General features: G+C 37.9%; 3 protein-coding genes across 4 annotated transcripts; 2 read left to right on the top strand and 1 right to left on the bottom strand.

Annotated features, from left to right (window-relative positions):
• Nucleotides 1–2,466: 2,466 nt before the first annotated feature.
• On the bottom strand, nucleotides 2,467–4,673 carry LOC149743145 (uncharacterized). Its single transcript, XM_089883169.1, has 5 exons — nucleotides 4,184–4,673; nucleotides 3,840–3,998; nucleotides 3,479–3,658; nucleotides 3,022–3,342; nucleotides 2,467–2,845 (listed from the first exon to the last, which is right to left on the bottom strand). Exons 1-5 carry the CDS (start codon nucleotides 4,284–4,286, stop codon nucleotides 2,598–2,600), a joined length of 1,011 nt encoding a protein of 336 aa, XP_089739295.1. The 5' UTR covers nucleotides 4,287–4,673; the 3' UTR covers nucleotides 2,467–2,597.
• A 967-nt stretch (nucleotides 4,674–5,640) lies between these two features.
• On the top strand, nucleotides 5,641–7,765 carry LOC149743144 (uncharacterized). The gene is made up of 5 exons (XM_089883157.1): nucleotides 5,641–5,910; nucleotides 6,099–6,257; nucleotides 6,439–6,618; nucleotides 6,759–7,079; nucleotides 7,344–7,765. Exons 1-5 carry the CDS (start codon nucleotides 5,808–5,810, stop codon nucleotides 7,589–7,591), a joined length of 1,011 nt encoding a protein of 336 aa, XP_089739283.1. The 5' UTR covers nucleotides 5,641–5,807; the 3' UTR covers nucleotides 7,592–7,765.
• A 1,033-nt stretch (nucleotides 7,766–8,798) lies between these two features.
• LOC149743143 (uncharacterized) lies at nucleotides 8,799–20,634 on the top strand. Of its 2 annotated transcripts, none has more exons than XM_089882520.1 (13): nucleotides 8,799–8,927; nucleotides 13,295–13,501; nucleotides 14,078–14,250; nucleotides 14,764–14,846; nucleotides 15,220–15,285; nucleotides 15,601–15,700; nucleotides 15,756–15,966; nucleotides 16,593–16,745; nucleotides 17,014–17,189; nucleotides 17,279–17,479; nucleotides 17,537–17,620; nucleotides 17,975–18,464; nucleotides 18,537–20,634. In XM_089882520.1, exons 2-13 carry the CDS (start codon nucleotides 13,351–13,353, stop codon nucleotides 20,306–20,308), a joined length of 3,660 nt encoding a protein of 1,219 aa, XP_089738646.1. In that variant the 5' UTR covers nucleotides 8,799–8,927; nucleotides 13,295–13,350; the 3' UTR covers nucleotides 20,309–20,634. The 2 variants fall into 2 exon arrangements, with proteins under 2 accessions (XP_089738646.1, XP_089738638.1); XM_089882512.1 differs by lacking the exon at nucleotides 8,799–8,927 and adding an exon at nucleotides 11,431–13,130.
• The last annotated feature ends 589 nt before the right edge of the window (nucleotides 20,635–21,223 follow it).

Here is a 21,223-nt window from a genome sequence, read left to right as displayed (position 1 = left end):
TAATTCCAATTAGCATGACGATTTCATTAAATTGTTAAACAAAGTTGAAACAAGTACGTAATCTATATTTAAGTTATTTTACTTGACATCAAGTATTTTGCAAAAGTGTAACATTTTGATGGTACCTCGGGCAATTATTAATCTACCCAGGCTCTTACTGTATGACAATAACATATTTGTTAAAAAAACGAGTGAATAGTGGTGGAGAGGTCAGTTAAGTTCGGGGTAAGATGGGACACTCCGTAAATCTATTTTGCTTGTCCCTTAACTGATATACGAACGGGCGATTTTGTTTATTAAGTGAAAAAATTCATAATATAGTTTTGAATACTCATATTATTATATATATTTGTATTCACCATTTTTGTCCACTGCTTGCAATTGCCTTGTTTCAGCTCTTTATTAACGTTGCTGTGTTCCCTGCGGCTGGTCTCATATTGCTGCGTATCACTTGCCGCGCACTGAGAGTTTTCCTTCTCGTGGTTTTGTGTGTGTAGAATCAGTTCTCGTTGCGCGTATAGGAAAGGTCGTTTGTATACTTGGAGAATCGTTGCATTTATTTATGACCGATTAGGTTGATGTTTGTAGTTAGCGGTTAGTTTATATTATAAGAGCGTTGTCAAGTGCAACGTCCTATATAAATCATGTTTATATTAAATTAGTTACTTTTTATATTTGAGTCATTCAGTGCAGTTCCCAGCAGAGTACGACAGACAGGACCCGAGTTGACGGTTAAAGAAGTGTCCGGGACAAAACTAATGTTATATGTAACAATACTTTCAAGTTGTTTAGACTACTTGCAGTATATATAAGAAGACCTGATGTTTTCTTGGATTGTAAATAAAAACAGGTAAGTACATTATCGCATATAGTTAAACATATCTAAACATAAATATTTGCCGCCGTGTTATATACAGTGCATAACGTTTGTTGGGAAATAACTACGCCTGTTAACTCGGTACCTCTCAAATCTGCGTGTTGGTTGTGTATATTTCTATCTCAGTCAGTATTGTTGTGGGTCCTTTTTTGTCAAACAGGTTTTCTTATTTTTCTTGTTTATTTGGGAGACTTTTTCGCACTTATCTCAATTCTTAATTTTATCATTTATTCTCTAATCTCGTGATTGAAATAAATTCATAATATATATACATTCATAAATTTTACATTCAATTTTCATAAATTTACACAAGTTCACTGTGTGAATTAAGAATGCATTCTGTAATGTCGATTGTAATTGCAATGTCGTCAGAAACATTAAACGGGAAGTAATCAAATTAGACATCACGTGATCGTTTGAGTTAGAAAGGAACAGCAGATCGGTAGACAAGAACAAAGTTGCTTTGATCAAGCAGGATTTGGTTTGACCATCAGTTTAGCCAATTACAACACGAATGCTGTACGAGGTTGTTCGATACAGTGTATATATGTGGTGTGGTAGACATGTGCGGTTATGACTTGCCCCACCACCCAAGAATAAATAAGTTATATTTTCTTTATCTATTTTATTATTCTTTTAATTTGTTGTAGAGTTCAGTTCTAAGTTAGTTGTATTTGTGTAACTAAATGTAACCGCAATTATTTATTAATCTTATAGTAGGGTAGGAGAAAGTCAGGACTCGGCATAATTCGTGTCCCTTTTTTTAAAAAAACTGTTTTTACCGGTACCGCGTTTATGCAAAATTGACAGCATGACACCGCATAAGGTAATTATTGAAAGCACGTTTTGCTCGTCTGGAACGGCGTCCAAGGGTGAGAACTTCGGAGTAATTCGCCATAATGATGGAGAACGCTCCCTGTTCAGTGAACATGTGATTGGCAGGAAATAACAGCTTGTTTTGCGAACGATAGATTCTGGTCGAAAAGGGTATAAAAGGTGGCAATGCTGATCAGAATTCATTTAGTTGATTCTTACCAACGAAAATGAAATCTGTAGTTGCCTTCATCCTCGTGATCTGCTTTGTTGTGTCTGCCGATGCTGCTCCAAGAAGTGATGAAAAAGCTGGATATAAATTAATTAAAGCTCCCTCGCCAGAGGTCGGAATCCCTGATCCCTTCAACAACCCAACTGGATCGTTAACACTTTGCTACACTTATCGTAGCAGCTGTGTAGTGCTATAATAAAATTTAAAACCGCAATAGTCTTGGTACTTTAGAGAGTTAGCCACCAGGTTGCCAGAAAAATCCATTAAGAAAGACAAGACAGAGAGAGAGAGAGAAGGAAGAAGAAGCTGTTAAGGTCGGTCGCTCTTTAATAAAACAAGAGAACCGAGCTCTAAAGAGTAAGTACGTAACATATATAGCATATTTTGAATTAACCCTTTTAGTACCCCTTTACGAGCGCCATATGTGATCGTGTAATAGTATAGATGGAATGCATTCTTTATGACGTTGCATTAGGTATAAAATAACGATGCTTGGCTCCATTTAAATTGTTCAAAAATCAGTATTTAGAAAGTTATATCTATATACTTGAAACAGTTTTATTAAAAACAAATTGCTGTCGAAGTAATTGAAAACGAACAATTTAAATAAATATACAATATCACAAAAATATTTCCGCTGTACAGTCCGAGCGAATGATACATAGTTTGCAAGAATTATCTGCACAACGCTCCTCCTGGTATCCCGGCTTCAACATCGCCTGTCGGGTGGCAAGTGCACACAATTTCTCCGGTACAAAACACTTCCCACTGCCCGATGAAGTCGTCGGGTCTTGCACAATTGGCTTCGCACTGACCTCCGCACCTTGGTGATAAGACACCAGGAGCTGACTTGTCACAGACGCAAATCGAGTTCTCTGCTTGCCCTGAGCATGATCCGTTGCGGCATTGAATGTCACAGCCGACTGTAGAAAATCAAAGACAAATGAGAAAAAATATTGTAAATAGGTATTGGACATAAAATGAGGCCAAAAGCGTGTTATTTTTTGATTATTTTAAAAACTTAAGATTAAGTTTGAAAGCAGCTGTGTCCTCAGAATAATAAACCGTGTTTGTTTGGTGATAAATTTTCTTTGCTTACCTGCACCTCTTGGAACTTCAGTAAAAACCTCAATCGCAGCGGTTTCTGCTTCAACTGTTGTTGGGGGCTCAGTGGTTGTGTCTGGTATTTCACTTGTAGTTGGCAACTCAGTAGTTGCTTCAGTCAAAGGTCGAGCTGGTGCTACCAAAAGACCCTCTACCGCCTCAGGTGGCGCGATAAGTTCACTTTCTCCACATTTTACGCACTTCTTGCAACTTTTTCTGCACCTTGTTTCCATCCATGTTTTATAAAGAGAAGCTGGACTGCAGTAGTTCATCACATCGGCCCAATATTGACACTCGGCATCCATGTCTGCACAATCTATGAAAGAAAAAGAACTATTTTAAAACAAAAGTTTTTCAAAAACAATCGTTCTTATAACAAACTTCTAGAATTAAACTAAAAGGTAAATGTTTACGGGACGCTTTTACCTATTTAGTTTTTAATATTCACGTACCTTCAGTGCATGGTACTTGGTTAGATACGGACGACCTTGCGCAGTTATTAACCGGACATTTTCCACAAGACCTCTTGCAAACTCTTTGCACGAGGAATGACAACTGATGGTTGTTGCAGTAGGCAGGGGCGAGGTACGTTGCACAGAATTTATTCGTGTCTTGACAGGTGTCTACTTCTTCTATATTCAAATAAAACATGATTAAATGTGACTATTAAGATCGTTGTGCCAAATTATTAGTAACAGTTAGCGCATACACGTCACCGGCTATATTTAAAACCAGCACAGCAAATAGATTGTATCTTGAATGCAAAACAGTCTATATAAAAGTAAATGCAACTCAAGCTTATGCCATAATTACCTCCGCATGATCTAGGTTCAACATTAGGACAAAGTCGACAGGTACCGCATGATAAGGCACATTTTTCACGTACGATAATCCCGACGTAATTTGTGTGGTTGCAAAACGCTTTCATTCTGTCGTGGCCACACCATACAGAAACATCGTCACATGTATCACCTAAAAAATATATGTTGTTAAAATTAACAGTTCATCTTGTACGTAACCGTGCGTATTAGCCATTTGGGTTGTTGAACGAATACGCGTGTTATAGCTAGTAATCTCATGACGTCAATAATAACATACGGACCAATTGTGTTGCATATAAACCATAACTTATTTATTGTTCAGTCGGTATAACTTACTGCAAGCCTGTTCTGAGCCTTCAAGCACCGCCGATATTTGTCGATGGTTTTCCATTGCATTGGTTGCGAGGACAGCTAAGACGAGAATCATTAAACACTTCATCTTCTGTTTCGTTTGTACTTGTTGCTTCTTTAAATTTCGTGATGTCTTTCTGGTCTTCTTTATATATCTTCTTGTTGTGTTTGAATTGTGGATGCCTTGACTATGGAACTCATCTTTATATATACTGTTACTGTGTCCAAACCTTTTTCCTCATATTTCCATGAAGTATTGTTTATTAGAACACTATACACATGCCAGTGATAATCACTGGGTAGGAGTTGTACATAATTGTCAAATAACGCACGATATAAATTCGTTGTACACATAGTGAGCTGTATGAATAATTACAAGGAACGCAATCTCGCTGAATGGGGGAACGGTATACACATAATGATGGAGTATTAGAATCTATTAGACGTTACCGACTTGATAATTATACGTTGAACAGACTCACAAACGGCACGTTCGTATAAAGTTTGTTTAGTCGCTATTTACATGGAAGTTTAACGTACCCCATATACGTAGGTTCATTTGTTTAAAGTCGCCAACGTAATTCCAATTAGCATGACGATTTCATTCAATTGTTAAACAAATTTGAAACAATTACGTAATCTATGTTTAAGGCATTTTATTTGACATCAAAACTTTTGCAAAAGTGCAACATTTTGATGATACGTCGAACAAATATACAACTACCAGAAAGCTTCAGCTGCATCACACATTTGCTTGAAAACGACTGAGTATAAGGTGCAACAAGATAAGGTTCGGGGCCAGATGGTACACAGCATAAAAACTCTTTTCACTTGAACCATTTTAATGATGCACGAACGAGCACAATACGACCATAATAAAACCGTCAAAATTCTGTAGTTTGCCAATTTCAACCATCAATCTAGACATTTAGCTTTATACAACGTGCTCAAATATTTCACACAGCTTGTTTTGACAAATAAAAATACTTTTAGTTTATCAAGTAAAATTGAGCAATAATATTTAAATCAGGAAAATAAGCAAGGGTCAATATGAATTAAATAAAGGATGCAATTTCATGCGTTTACAATTTAATGAAATCGTCATGCTAATTGGAATTACGTTGGTGACGTTTAACAAATCAACCTACGTATATGTGGTACGTTAAACTTCCGTGTAAATAGCGACTAAACAAACTTTATACGAACGTACCGTTTGTGAGTCTGTTCAACGTGTAATTATCAAGTCGTTAACGTCTAATAGATTCTAATACTCCATCATTATGTGTATACCGTTCCCTCATTCAGCGAGATTGCGTTCCTTGTAATTATTCATACAGCTCACTATGTGTACAACGAATTTATATCGTGAGTTATTTGACAATTATATACAACTCCTACCCAGTGATTATTACTGCCATGTGTATGGTGTTCTAATAAACAATACTTCATGGAAATATGAGGAAAAAGGTTTGGACACAGTAACAGTATATATAAAGATGAGTTCCATAGTCAAGGCATCCACAATTCAAACACAACAAGAAGATATATAAAGAAGAGCAGAAAGACATCACGGAATTTAAAGAAGCAACAAGTACTAACGAAATAGAAGATGAAGTGTTTAATGATTCTCGCCTTAGCTGTCCTCGCAACCAATGCAATGGAAAACCATCGACAACTATCGGCGGTGTTTGAAGGCTCAGAACAAGCTTGCAGTAAGTTATACTGACTAAACAGTGAATAAGTTATGGTTTATGATATATGCAACATAGGTTCGTACGTGATCATTGACGTCATGAGGTTACTAGCGATAACACGGTATTCGTTTAACTGTACCCGAATGGCTAATAGGCACGATTACGTACACGATGAACTGTTAATTTTAACAACATGTATTTTTCAGGTGATACATGTGACGATGTTTCTGTATGGTGTGGCCACGACAGAATGAAAGCGTTTTGCAACCACACAAATTACGTCGGGATTATCGTACGTGAGAAATGTGCCTTATCATGCGGTACCTGTCGACTTTGTCCTAATGTTGAACCTAGATCATGCGGAGGTAATTATGGCATAAGCTTGAGTTGCATTTACTTTTATGTAGACTGTTTTGCATTCGAGATACAATCTATTTGCTGTGCTGATTTTAAATATAGCTGGTGACGTGTATGCGCTAACTGTTACTACTAATTTAACATAACGATCTTAGTAGTGACATTTAATCAAGATTTATTTGAATATAGAAGAAGTAGACACCTGTCAAGACACGAATAAATTCTGTGCAACGTATCTCGCCCCTGCCTACTGCAACAACCATCTGTTGTCATTCCTCGTGCAAAGAGTTTGCAAGAGGTCATGTGGAAAATGTCCGGTTAATAACTGCGCAAGGTCGTCCGTATCCAACCAAATACCATGCACTGAAGGTACGTGAATATTAAAAATAGAACTAAACAAATAAAAGCGTCCCGTAAACATATACACTTTAGTTTAATTCTAGAATTTTGTCATAAGAAACGATTGTTTTTGAAAAGTTTGTTTTAAAATAGTTTTTTTTTTTCAATAGATTGTGCAGACATGGACGCCGAGTGTCAATATTGGGCCGAAGTGATGAACTACTGCAGTCCAGCTTCTCTTTATAAAACATGGATGGAAACAAGGTGCAGAAAAAGTTGCAAGAAGTGCGTAAAATGTGGAGAAAGTGAACTTATCGCGCCACCTGAGGCGGTAGAGGGACTTTTGGTAGCACCAGCTCGACCTTCGACTGAATCAACTACTGAGTTGCCAACTACAAGTGAAATGCCAGACACAACCACTGAGCCCCCAACAACAGTTGAAGCAGAAACCGCTGCGATTGAGGTTTTTACTGAAGTTCCAAGAGGTGCAGGTAAGCAAAGAATTTTTGTTACTAAACACGTCCGATTTTTAAATTTAAAGGCACATCTTACTTCAACGGGAACAATCTATATACGTACAGTTACAAATAGTGTAAATAAACTAATTACACATACGTTGGGAGTAAAATGCAATGAATGCAACTTTACTGTTGTAGTTTGTAAAAAGGGCAAAAAATGACAAGCCTTCTGCACCTTTTTATGTCCAATACCTATATTTACAATATTTTTTCTTATACGTCTTTGATTTTCAACAGTCGGCTGTGACGTCCAATGTCGCAACGGATCATGCTCAGGGCAGGCAGAGAACTCGATTTGCGTCTGTGACAAGTCAGCTCCTGGAGTCTTATCACCAAGGTGCGGAGGTCAGTGCGAAGCCAATTGTGCAAGACCCGACGACTTCATCGGGCAGTGGGAAGTGTTTTGTACCGGAGAAATTGTGTGCACTTGCCACCCGACAGGCGATGTTGAAGCCGGGATACCAGGAGGAGCGTTGTGCAGATAATTCTTGCAAACTATGTATCATTTGCTCGATATTGTGCAACGAAATTTGTTACGTGATATAGTGTATTTATTAAAAGGATTCGTTTTTTTATTATACCGATGGCAGTTCGTTTTTAATAAAAGAATTTCAAATATACAATATGGTGTTCTATTAACATCGTGGGACACCTAAGCATATATTGCCTAATATTTCCAAAAATGTATAGTAGAGTGGGGGAATATGGGACACCTTTAGCTCATAATATCAAAATATCTTGATCGTGTTTTAAACAGCATTTACCTATTATTTATTTGTAGTCCAAGATAAACAGTAGAACAGTGTTAATGATATAGAATACGGAAACTGTGGTGAGTGAATTTACGGTCATTTCCATTTGTATTGGCCACAATGAAGTAAAGACTATACGTGTTATATTCGATGTAGGTCTTATGCCTGCAGAAGTCGTACGTTCGAAAGTATATTCACCGTTATTAAGTACTCCCTGTTCCGCGTATAACTATTGGATTGTCCCCAAATCAATTCAATCAAATTATACCATCGATCTAACGGCCAGGGGTCAGTAACATGCCAAATTTCGACGGATCAAATTGTTAAATAATTCATGAAGCTTTCGACACCCGAATTACTCTTTATTTTATACATCGATTTGAAACTGTTTCAAAAATAAACGCAAAATGCGTACGTATAATACAAATTATTGGCGTATACATTAAATTTGTAAAGTGCTGTATATTTTAAACATAACAAAATCCAGGTTAAAAATATGTGGCAAACTGCCGCACTGTGATATGTCTATCTGTTGGCACAGTACATGACGTCATCAGGATTATGACTGTTAAACTTTTTATCCTTGAATGCGATAAAATGGGTCGACCAAATCATCACGTCGAGTCTGCGTCGTACTTAATAATACTATAACAGCTGAGCGAATGCATCGACAGTGCTGGGCGTCAACACGCTTGTGCATTTGGCAGGTAGACAGGCAGTGCAGCTTTTTACAAAGCCTGGCTCACAGTAATGACTGTTACAGTGTAAGCGGCTTAGTACACTTGCATATGAATGTGTATGAGACCACCAGCATTGCGCATAAGCGGAAGTATATCACTGATGGTTATAAATTACACCGAGTAGATCAATGTATACGCGCGTCTAAAGTTTAAGTATAATAGCGTGAGGTCAATACTCGTCCAAGCAAAATGTTAGTCTCGTATTTGTAAACATCTCAGCGTAGAGCTAAGTGGTAGGCAATGATATTTTACTGAATATAGTTAGGATTTGGATGGTCTGTACAGTATACACTGTTGAACTGTTTATTCGGAATATTTGCTCTGCACAGGTAAAAGTGTCTCCTCGACTTTGCAGTCGCTTTGCTAACTAATTATAAGTTAATTATTGGCTAGTGTTGCTTCAAGAGCTACAGTGTTATCTCGAGTGTGACGAACTGTTAGTCTAATTAAAGGCACCCTGGTGTACAGTCTTTGCACCCGCTCGGGAATTGGCATAAACTTCTGAGATATATAGTAACTCGACCAACGTGTATTCACTTGGTAGTCTTATGGACTTGGTTGAAAGAAGCTTTGTTATGAAACGGAAAGATTGAAATAATTACAGCGACTTTAGATTTTGATAAGCAAGCTTAAATATATGATATACTAGATATGTAGTTACAAAATTGAATTGATCATTTGGAAACTTTAGGTATCTGAAAGCTGGACAGTCGGTTTAACAGTTATATCCGACCTTTGTGACAATACTTGAGAATGTATCTGTAGACGTTCAAAATGACGTATTAGTGTGGAGAAAGATAGGGCATCTTCGCACATAATATTCAAATATCCTGATCGTGTTTTAAACAAATAAACAACGGTCTATGGAAGTGGTAAGGATACGGTTTTATAATTCTTTAAAAGTGCTTTGTAAACTACCAAGTGGGACGAGGAAATAGAACGTAAAGGTGTCTTATCTTCCCCCACCCTATATAAACATACATCCATGACAATAATGTTTGTATACAAAATAACATAAACTACGTTGAGATTATTTTATTATAAAACGTTCAACAAAACCAATAAAACGAAACGAATTGATTTCATAATAGGATTGTTTTGTTTAAAACGAAACTCTACCATGAGATAGGTCGTGCTGTGGGCTTTTCAGTGAAATCGATCGGTCAATGTTACGTTCTATGTTTTGTTTTAGTTTCCTGGTCTTTTGAAAGCGGAAGTAATTATCGTTTAGGACGTATCTTCCTATGCGCAGATACGTCCTAAGATTAATTTCTTTGTTGCTATATACCGAACGTGCAATATTTCAATATAGGATGAAAAGAGTCACGGTATAAGTCCAGCCTTACTATAGTACGCGTTACGAAAAACACTTAGGCTAAGTTTTATTAGTTTTTAGTTTTGTTTCAGTTTTCAGTTACGTACTATGGGGAAGTATGGGATACCGATCGCGCCTAATTTCTATATTGCCTATTCGTATATTAACAGTTGAGAGACCTCCTTTGGAGTCGCAAGGCTACAGTTATACAATTCTGTAAATGTTTTGTTTGTTTAGAACCATAGAGAGACGAGAAAATATAATGAAAATGTCCCATCTTACCTCACAAAATATGTTTCGTCTTTCAAAGCTGTATAACGACTTGTCCCTCCCCTTCACGTACACATAAGCCGCCACAGAACGCGAGACATAGCAGGCGATTGTTTTCCTTATTTGGTCTTGAAATTGGAATATAGGAAGTGAAATAGACGTTGGTTATGTTACGTTTTTGGCAACACCTTGTCCTGATTCAGTTTCCCTTGAGAATAGACGTGATGTTAAGATTGTGAAGAACTGAGACAAATTATTCGAAACTAATTTGTTTTTATCTGATAAACGTTGAACGTTAGTTTAAATAGAACGATTATTTACGTTTGTTTTCCGTTTCTAAAAATATTGCATACCGCTTCATGGGATTATAGTTCTGTGGGGTAAGATGGGATATCGTTAGCACTTGAATTTAATATTTCCTATCGTGTTATGAACAATTACAAAGATTTTAATTTCACATTCGTTTGGATATGAACATATATAATTCAGCAAATGGTTTTTGTTTACTATCAAAACGGGCGAAAAAGGATAATATTAACTTAACTTACCTCATTCTTTATAATATGTATCTAATATTGACTACTAGTTTGCGCAGCGAAAATGTAACTAAAATTTAAGATCGAAACATGAATTCGTGCCGTGACAACTTTATTAAATTAATTTCAGCAGAAACAAATTTAGTATAGTGACTTTGTAGAAGGCGTTATAATATTCCAGTTATTGCTAATGCTTATATTTTATTTGCAAGACAGATACCAAGAATCAAAGCATTTCTATTTGTTGTAAGGTTGCCATCTATAACACAGAGTGCCACATTGCATAACTATGGTTGTCTAATGTGATGTTGTAATAGTTCGACGCCTTATCAGTCTTTCCGATTATTGGCCGCACGCAAGAGTAGCAAGAAAGAACATGCACGACACAACAACAGTTGCGTGTAGGCTAAATACGTTACAAGCAAGCAGAACTAATTGCGATTATAGGAACAGTTCATGTTCAATTTTCCGCAGCACAGCTTGGTATGATGTTGTCATTATGTTCGTACGTTGATAAGCAGCGAAACTTATATATTTTCGCGTAAACATTGAGATCAAATACAGCTCGGAGCAAACGCTGCACACCCATTGTTTGAAGCATGCAACTTGTCAATGCAGAACTCGCACGTCAGTCCACGAAACTAGATAACCAAGAGAAAGATAGAAACAAAGAATTAAAGTAGAGGATGTTCCCGCCTTTGAAATACAGGATGATATGATGTTGCTATTTTAAGGAACAGATGTTGTAGTAGGCGTTTCCTATAGTGTGTTGGGTGTTTAATGTGTAAACATTTAGCATCCAAAGAAAAAAATACTTTTAAACAGGATTAGGTGTAAAATATATTCGTACTTGCAATAAGGATATGATTTTGCGTTATATTTATCAATGGAAGCAAAGTATGAGGACTATACTGTGAGTTCAAATCTAAACAGTATCTAATAACAACATGCCTAAGACATTCAGATACAGAAAACTTTGTAGCTTGTAACCATCGAGAAGCTTGATTGTTGTAGTAATGTTCATCAGGCAGACAAAAAACTTGCATTAATCCGTATATAGTGAGGTGGGGGAAGATGGGACACTTTTCGTTCTTTTTTATCGTCCGATTTTGTAGTAAACAATAAACATTTAAAGAAGTATAGAATCATATCCTTACGACTTCCATTGACCATTTTTAATTGTTTAAAATACCATAAAGATATTTGGTTATTATGTACTAAATATGTCCCATCTTACCCCACAGTGCTATAAATAAACGTGCGAAGGCGTTGACTTGCATAACCAAGCTTCTATGCACATGTCGATGTGAACGTCACTCAGCTGTCGGTTGCAGAAACTTGTACAGTCTGTGTTCTCTTATAGACTATACATGCAGTATTGCAGTATTTGTTGTGAAAGCAGGATATAACAGCAACTTCCACACATTGTAACATACGGCCCACATTATAGAACAACAGGTGAAACCAAGAGGCTGAACTGGTTTCTATTGACACTAACGCCCTCTGGTTTCGCTTGGAATTCGTTTGTTCTTTGGTCTATTATAAAGCAGATAAAAGGAAGTAGCAACAGTAAGTTTATAGATGCGTTAAATGAGTGCAGCAGTTTGTATAGTGGTGTTTGTCAGTCATATTAATGAATATGGTCGAAATTATTTTGTAAAACTTACACAAATGATTGCAACATTTGATTGTTGGTCCACGTCACTGTCAAAGTTACTTTACACTACGTTACACAACTACGTGGTGTTACTGGGTGAGCTAGGGCAAATGTTTAAGATGTCTCGATCGAAGGTTGCGCGGGGTTTCTTTATTGCTTCACACATATTAGAGAATAGAAACCGCAGAGAGCGTCACATCTCACTTAACTTTCTTTATAAATTATTTAAACACATTACGTCATAAGAGTTTGTGGCCATTGATTTTGTTGAAAACTGAAATTTCCCTTTTGAAACTAAAGTGTAATGGACTGGGTAACTTTTGGCTACTATATGTAACACGAGCCTAATCCCTGTCAATTAATTTCCTGGACCGCAACGCATATAGTAGGGAAGCAGGCATGCACAGGGCGATGTTAAAACTGCCAGCAGTAATTAACACAGTTCAATTGGTGCTGATTATTTTCACAACGATTAAGAGTGCATTGTTTAACGCGCGACCACGCTGCCGCCTGAGTACGTGTGAGATTTAAAGAGGAAATTACGAAACTTCCTCTTTAGTCGAGAGGCGGCGGCGGGCAACAACAATAAGGACTTGGGTGGTTGCCATCGAATCACGTGGATCTAGTGATAGTGAATAAGTTGGTACATTAGGCAGTAGACAGTAAAAAGAAGGCGTATAGACAGAAAGAAAGTTATAAAGCGTAATATAATTAGTTAATGACACTATTAATTGGAACGCTAGAAATATACTCGGTGAGTATGGAAAGTGAAATTATAGCTTCAGTACTTGACAAAGCACGGTTTAGAGTATAAGCTTTTTTCTATAATGTGGACAGACAAGTCATGCCCAACACGTTATGGTCACGCCTGTACATACACTACGCAGGTACATCATCTCATTTCCACGTATTTCGCAGGATACCAGTATGTGAAGTTACCGTTCCTTTTAATTTCAACTGATTAATTAAAAGTCATGGGACAGAAGAGCTCCAAGAAGGTCGACCTATACGTAACTGATGACGTCACACGTTGCCACCTACCAGATGATGACGTCACACGCTACGTTGGTCGCGCTAGGGAGTATACAGCAGTGGACGTAATTATAAAGAAACCCAAAGAGACCGGTAAGACACTTTTGCGTATAATGTAATGGAGTGAAATTTGGTTAAATTGAATTACGAATATCGGATTACAACTAATTTAATTAATGCTTGGATCAATTTTCCGCTGTAGGATGAAGTAATATGTATATAGTTTAATAGTAAAAGCTCTATTGATAAGAAACACTAAACACATGCATTTTATCTGATTTTAGGGAAACTCCTTTATGTTTGATGTTTATCTGAAATAACAATATATAGTAGGGTGGCAGGTGTTCCATCTTCCCCCACCCTACTATATATTGTGATGTCAGGGGAGAGAAACTAAAACGCACGTTTGTACACACTTAGAAAACGTTGGTAGCTTGGCGCATAGGCACAATGTGTTTATATGCATTATGCAGATGTTTCGCATTCCCTGATAATATGTTATCTTATAGATATAATCACCGTCTGTCACTGTGTTAAAATGTATTTTGCACACCCAAGATAAAACTGCCTGTTTGTATTCTCCATGTTTTTTTTAAGAAAGTATAACTACTGGTACTTTAAAACAACAGTCTTTAATGCGGTTTCTTTTTATTTATCACCTTTTTGTAGTTCCCGATAATTCCGAAGAGGGTAAGAAAAAATCCCCTGTTCGTCACCCTCCAAATTCTATCCTACGTTTATTGACTGGCGCCCACAGAAAAAGTTACCATCTTGCTTTCGTTGTTCCCAAAGTAAAAGGAAGCAAGCCTTCCCAGCTTGGAAGAAATTCACTGATCGTTGAGGTTGTGTTTAATTTTTTGAAATATTAGATGTTATTAATATGGATGTGACTTGTTGGACCAAACTTGTGTAGTAGATATACAGTAGGGTTTGGAAAGATAGGACACCTTTTCATTTTTTCTCTCGTCCCATTTTGCAGTAAATAAAGAACATTTAAATATATTTAAAACCGTTTCCTCATGGCTTCCATAGCCCGTTGTTAATTGTTTAAAACACGATCAGGATTTTTGGATATTATGTAAAGTGTCCCGTCTTCCCCCACCCTACCCGCATATACCCACCGTTGCTATCACAGTAATACGCAACAGCATTTAATGCAGGCAAAACTTGAATGTTTTGACAACTATATCTGGGAAAAAAAGTGTATGTAATACCAAACAGTGATGGATTTATTAAATATATTAGTAACTTAACTCTAGTGACCGTGACCTTTCTTGGCTAGAGTTAAATAAAACAGTTTATCTTGTAGTTTAATGTAGTGGCTCATTACTTTTTTTAAACGTTTTACGTTTTAGGAAAACAAGCAGCTGGACGATGAAGAAGCAAGCGAAACTGGGCCTATGACACACACAGTGTTTCTATTACGTCCAAAAGTAAAGTAGGTTATACTACACCTTACATTATTACATACATGAATATGTTAACTAGTTCATTATTATTACTTCATTAAGCGCTGACGGCACAATTTATGCAAATGTCAAGCAATGCGGAAGTTGTTATTTCCACCCGGCACCAACGTAGTTGCATAAATAGCGGGCTGCCACTTTCTTCACTGTTTCGTGTCAATCTTGACACATTGTAGCCGTGACAACATCCTTCTCGCATGCCTGGTTTAAAATAACATGTCGTTTTAATTACTTGATTTCAATCAGCTTTCGCTAGCTGTTAGGACCTCTCCTATATGCACACAGTCCAGAAACATCCAGTGTTCAGTGAAAACTTTTTGGATAATCATGTGTCATTTTGTCTAGATCAAGATTAAAAAAAGAGTTTTCTTTAAAGAAAATGGAAGCTCAGAAGACATTCCTAAACGTAATGTAAGTTTCACCATTTTTCACGATTTTTGTTTACTACCAAATAGAACGAGAAAATAAAATGAAATGTGTTCCATCTTCCTCCACTTTACTGTATAGCCTCCACTTTACTGTATATTTCTGTGATTTGCCTAAAATCTCAAGGCAAGTTGATGATGTGAGTCATACCAGTATTTTACCAAAAGACACACCATATTCTAATTTTCGTATAACCGAATTTGTTCAAAATCCTAATTAATAGAAGTTAAAAGCCTATGGAATTAAAGAATCATATCAAAACAGCAGGTGGCTACAATATACAAATTATAATTTTGTCAGGATGGACATTGAGCATCACTGGGTGTTCAGTATAAAAGAGTTTACTTATGACGTCACAAAGATAGCGAGTGGAGAATACGTCAGAAAGCTACAGGAAATGGTATTTATAACTTTTGTTCCTTCTCTTTAAAAATCGTCATTTCAAGCTATTTTAGATAGACACAGAAGCCTCTAAATGTGGAAGGCTACTCTCAGTCATGCGTGTCGACGATGACGTAACGACGAAGGAGAACGGCACTTCGGAAAACGGTGTTTCGGACAAGTCGGAAAATCTGACTCTACGTATGATATATTTGCATGAGACTGGGTCGGACAGCAACCAGAAATACAACTACAAGGTTGAGTGCGTACACATCAAATGTACAGGTAAAATGTGGTAATATTTGAACATTTAATTTGTTAGCAGTTTAATAGTCATAATATTTTAAAAATATCCAGTCTCACAGTTTGAGAATTTTACTCAGGTCATATTTTATACAAAAGCGGACGAAATATTTAATGTTTTTACTTTGCTTTGCCCCCTAGTCAATACAGACCTCAAATGTGATGTAAACATATGGTTCATTATTTATTACAAACGCTGTAAAAAGTTATGCAACTGCAGTATATCATACGAGTTAGTTTGTCCGGCACAAATGAGTAAAATAGAACGAATAAACTGGTTGTCAATCAAACGGAACTATTTTAATTTATTGGTTTTGGTTTCCAGTTTTGGGCTAAGTTTAGACACGAAAGCGCGCAAGTCTTTTAACATTTGAGGGAAAAGATTTTGTGATGATATAAAATACATTGCCTAAAACTTGTGTCAAAACCATCGCGAAAAACGAATACTCCCAAAACGTGGTGGCATAGGGAATATTTTAAAGTAAAATTTCGCGAGAAATTCAAACTGTTGCAAGAATTATTGAAAAATATGAGTTGGTGACGTTATCAGTGAATATCAGTCATTCTTAAATGTAGACTTATTCTAATCTTGTGTATCAAACAAACAGAAAAGAAACTAAAACGAAAAAAGAAAGCCAAAGCCACTCAACCGAAACGGGACACAAATGTCACGTGGTCTGACGATTGGCTGTCATTAGTCAAAGAGGACACGAGGTTAACTGAGGTCATCAACGTGGGGGAGCTCTCTGCCACCACTGGTGGTGAGTAAATTGTTGGATGTAATGCTCATTTTATCAAATACATTTTGTGTTTGTATTTTTAATGCGTTATATGTAACGGTTGAGAACAATGGTCTATATATGGGAGTCTTGAGAACACAGTTTTATAATTCTTTAAATGTCTCTTGGCTTTGTTTACTACTAAATGGAATAAGAAAATAGAACGAAAGTGTCCCATTTTCCCTGTCCTACTATAATAATTGATTCTTTTTAACAATATAACTTATATAACTAAAACATTGTTTACCAGACGAACCGGTCAAAGAGAATAAAAAGAACAAGCTTCGTGAGTTTGACGTCATCACTCTCTGCTTTTACGAGAATAACATCACGAAGACCGAAAATGGTGGCGATGACGTCACGAATGAAGAGAAACCCGTAAAGTACGACGGGATGGTTCGAATTGTGTGGGCGCCAATTGATGACGTAAGATATATGTAGCATGACGGCATGTCGTATAAACGTGACGTCAACATCATCTGGTATCCAATTGGTTAATGAATGGTCGGTTTTAGAACGTCCAGGAAAGTTTAGAAGCAGAGGCGGGAAAATACGGAGACGCTGGTTGGGAGCTTTGTACGGTGCTGGTGACATCACATGTTCGGATGAAACAGGACGGTTCGGAATTCCGAAAATGCGCGATCTTTTTTCAACGACCAAAAGAGGAATTTGTCTCGGAAATAGAGAAGGGAAAATCAAAAGAGAATTTACTTATGGTAACTATATACAGCAAGAAAAATATCGTTTAATGTAAACGTTAACATAATGTTTAGGACGGCACAACTGAAATTGAAGAAGCGGGCGCCGTACAACCGGATCTACTCGAATCGTCACCACCGACGTCACCCAAAGAAAAGGTAAATGCCTATTATTGTTATAAATTTGATACCAGGTCTGCACAACGTCGTGTCTGCATATAGTTTAGAACTCTGCTTGTATAAATACCTCCTACTCCTATTTTATATTAAGTGTTAAGAGAAAGTGGAATCCAAAAACAGTGATTGTATATCAATTAGACAACATATTTTTTTGTCTGTTTACATAGGGGAATACGACAAAAATCGTGTCCAACCAATAGTGTTTAAATTAACCATTTGTCGTTTAAACTGACACGATTATTGTAGTAATTGTGTTAGTTTTCAAAAATATTACCAGTATCCCATTGTATAAAGACAATATTGTTTATTGAATCTAAATAATATATTTCATAGGCCGAGAGGTTCGGTATTGCTATGCTGCCTGTCGTGGACATCGGACAGACCAAGCTAAGAACGACAAAGCCTTCGCCTAAAGCTGAGAAGACTGAAAGACAACCGAACGCTTTGACCGCTGGGATTGCAGCCGTGCAGTTAAAAAAAGTTGACCGAGATGTTCTCAAGAAGTCTCCGGTTGTTCAAAGGAAAGAAGAGCCGGAAGTGGTTCAGGTGAAGCTTCGACGGGCGGAAGTGACAAACATTGAGAAAAAAGAAGAAGTGAATGAAGTCCCGTGGATGAAGACACTTGAGAAGAAAAGAGAAGCCGTCATGAGATCTGAGAGTCCGAGGAAGTCCGGAGGTCGCCCGAAGTCCGGAGAAGCGGAAGGAGAGTTGGCGAAGAAGTTAGACGAAATGAAAGAGAAGAGAGCTGAACGATTAAAGAGGGTCTCTATTCATAAAGAAGAAGAAGCAAAGAGAAAGTCTCTGCAGGATCCAAAGAAACAAGGTAAGCTTATCCGTAGTAAACTGAAGTGTATTTTAATTTTAAAAATAAATTAAAAAATATGCTGCGTTTTAGAATCTGAAGAGAAAATCTTGGAAGTATCAGATGTTGATATTGCTGTGAATGTAAAAGATGCGACTGAAGAGAAACTTCCCGAACCCATCGTTGATATTCTGTCGCCACCTCCAAGTGATGAGATCATCTCTGCTTCAACTGACACAGTTGAGACATCTGCCACAAACAATGACGCCTTGCCACCTCCTCCTTCCGATGACGTCACCATAGAAGATCTGTCTTCTCGTCTCAGTGATGACGTCATTCCACCGTCACCACCGACAGATAAAGTCATTCTTTCGCCAACGCCGGGCGATGACGTTATTCCTCCGCCACCAACCAACGATGATGTCATTGCTCCACCAAGCGATGACGTCATTCCCCCACCACCGCCAAGTGATGACGTCATTCTTCGGCCACCAACCAACGATGATGTCATAGCTCCGCCAAGCGATGACGTCATTCCTCCACCACCGCCAAGTGATGACGTCATTCCTCCGCCACCAACCAACGATGATGTCATTGCTTCGCCAAGCGATGACGTCATTCCTCTACCACCGCCGAGTGATGACGTTATTCATCCGCCAACACCGAGTGATGACGTGATTCTTCCACCCCCTCCGAGTGATGACGCCATTCCTTCGCCACCAACCAACGATGATGTCATTGCTCCGCCCAGCGATGACGTCATTCGTCCACCACCGCCGAGTGATGACGTTATTCATCCGCAAACGCCGAGCGGTGACGTCATTCCTCCGCCACCACCTAACGATAATGTCATTGGTCTGCTGAACGATGATGTCATTCTTCCGCCACCACCCAGCGATGATGTCATTCTTCCGCCACCACCCAGCGATGACGTTATTCTTCCTCCACTGCTTACCGATGATGTCGTTCCTCTTCCAGATGACGTCATTGTATCTACACCAAACGATGCCCTTCCACCACCTCCACAGGATGACGTAATCCAAACTGTCGGTGATGAAGCAGTTTCTCCAAATGATGAGATCCCAGCATCAACCGACAGCCAACTTCCCCTGCCCATAATAGATGACGCAATTATTCCCCAGAAAGATGACGCCACTACACACTCCACTGATGACGTATCAATTTCTTCACCCGCAAAGGTTTCCGAGGTAAACTCAATTCCAAAAGACCGAAGTGATATTTCGCCTCTTTCCATCCTGAACCTGCCGCCTCCACCCGCCGATGACAACGAGGAAGACAATAGCCCTCAACGCACATCACAATTAGATGATCCTGCGGCAATTGACAACAAGGTTACCTCTGCGGAAGCTCCGGATGAAGTCCAAAAACCGGACAGACCGCTCAGCTCATCTGACCCCCCAAGCGCGAGCATAGATGAAGTTCTCGCTTCATTTGACTTCGTTTACCAAGACGTAAGTAGCGGAAACCTCAGTACATTGTCCGCTAACGGGAGCACTCAAACTGCTGACATTTCAAATTCTCCCAAACAAGCGGATGTAAAGATAAATGAAGAAGAGGAAGTTAAAAAGGAGGTTGAAGTTGATGAACCACTCAAGAAAGCGATCTCAACTGAGGACATCTTGGATGAAATCACAAAAAGTTTGGATGAGGACTTAGCTTTATTATCCGGAACTGAAACAAATAACGAAAAACTATCAGAGAACAATCCTGACACTGGTTTAAGTATAAACAACAACAGCAATAATAACAACAATAACATTTTTCATTTACATAAATCTGAAACCTGTTCCCTTCAAACCGATGCCACTGTCAGTATGGACAATATTAATAAGACTTGGAATTAATAAGCATTGCAGTGCAATATTACAATTATTTTTGGATAGCCTTGGTGTTTAAACGTCAATGTTCTTGTATGATGGCCGGTTTTGTACAAAGTTATACATAATATATATATTTATATATATGCAAGGTTGGAATTTCGAAATGTTCTAATCGTATTATTACGAAAGCCGTTTTTGGTTACAAATGACTGACTTGTTTTCGGTCTATGCTTATTTAATTTGCGTTCCATAAAATAAGTGACTCCGTTTACTAAAATGTTAGCTTTGCCGCTTGGTTGTAAATTGTTGCATTTTTTTAATCAATGAACCTAAAAATTTAAACTCGTAAACTGTCATTTATTTATATGTTTGTGTAAGCTTGTCGCTGGAAGCCTTCAAATTTCTTCAAGTATATAGGTAAAACTCTTGCGCCGTGGCATAGTGGTTAGGGCGCCTGCCTGTATTAAAACAGAGGTAATGAGTTCAGGGCTCGGCGCTGCCACCATTGTGGACGTATGTGTCCTTGGGCAAGACACTTTACAAAAATTGCTCTAACCCAGTGGTTACAAATAGGTTGTCCAGAATTATCAGCCATTAACACAACATAGATGAAAAAAATCCAAAAAGATAATCACCCACAAAGAAACACACACTTTAACTCGTGAGCTGGCACGAGTTGATAAACCCTGGCGTTTTCCGGCCACGCGAGGATAAAGTAAGTTAGATTCAAGGCAACGTAAAGGTAATGTTTATCAGTCAGGAGCATTGTAGGTCGTTCGCTTACTCTTTCCACATTAAAGGATTTAGGCCAACGGCCGTTAAATAGATTATACCAACTTATACTGTTTAATTGGTTGAATATATTACAGTTCGATCAGGGTCAGGTTTTAACGTGCTTGGATCTAAAAATGTCCAACCTATTTAGGTAAACGTGGCATT

Source organism: Ciona robusta, chromosome 1 (assembly GCF_009617815.1).
Source record: "Ciona robusta chromosome 1, ASM961781v2".
Lineage (NCBI taxonomy): Eukaryota > Metazoa > Chordata > Ascidiacea > Phlebobranchia > Cionidae > Ciona > Ciona robusta.
This window is presented reverse-complemented; position numbering and strand designations above follow the sequence as displayed.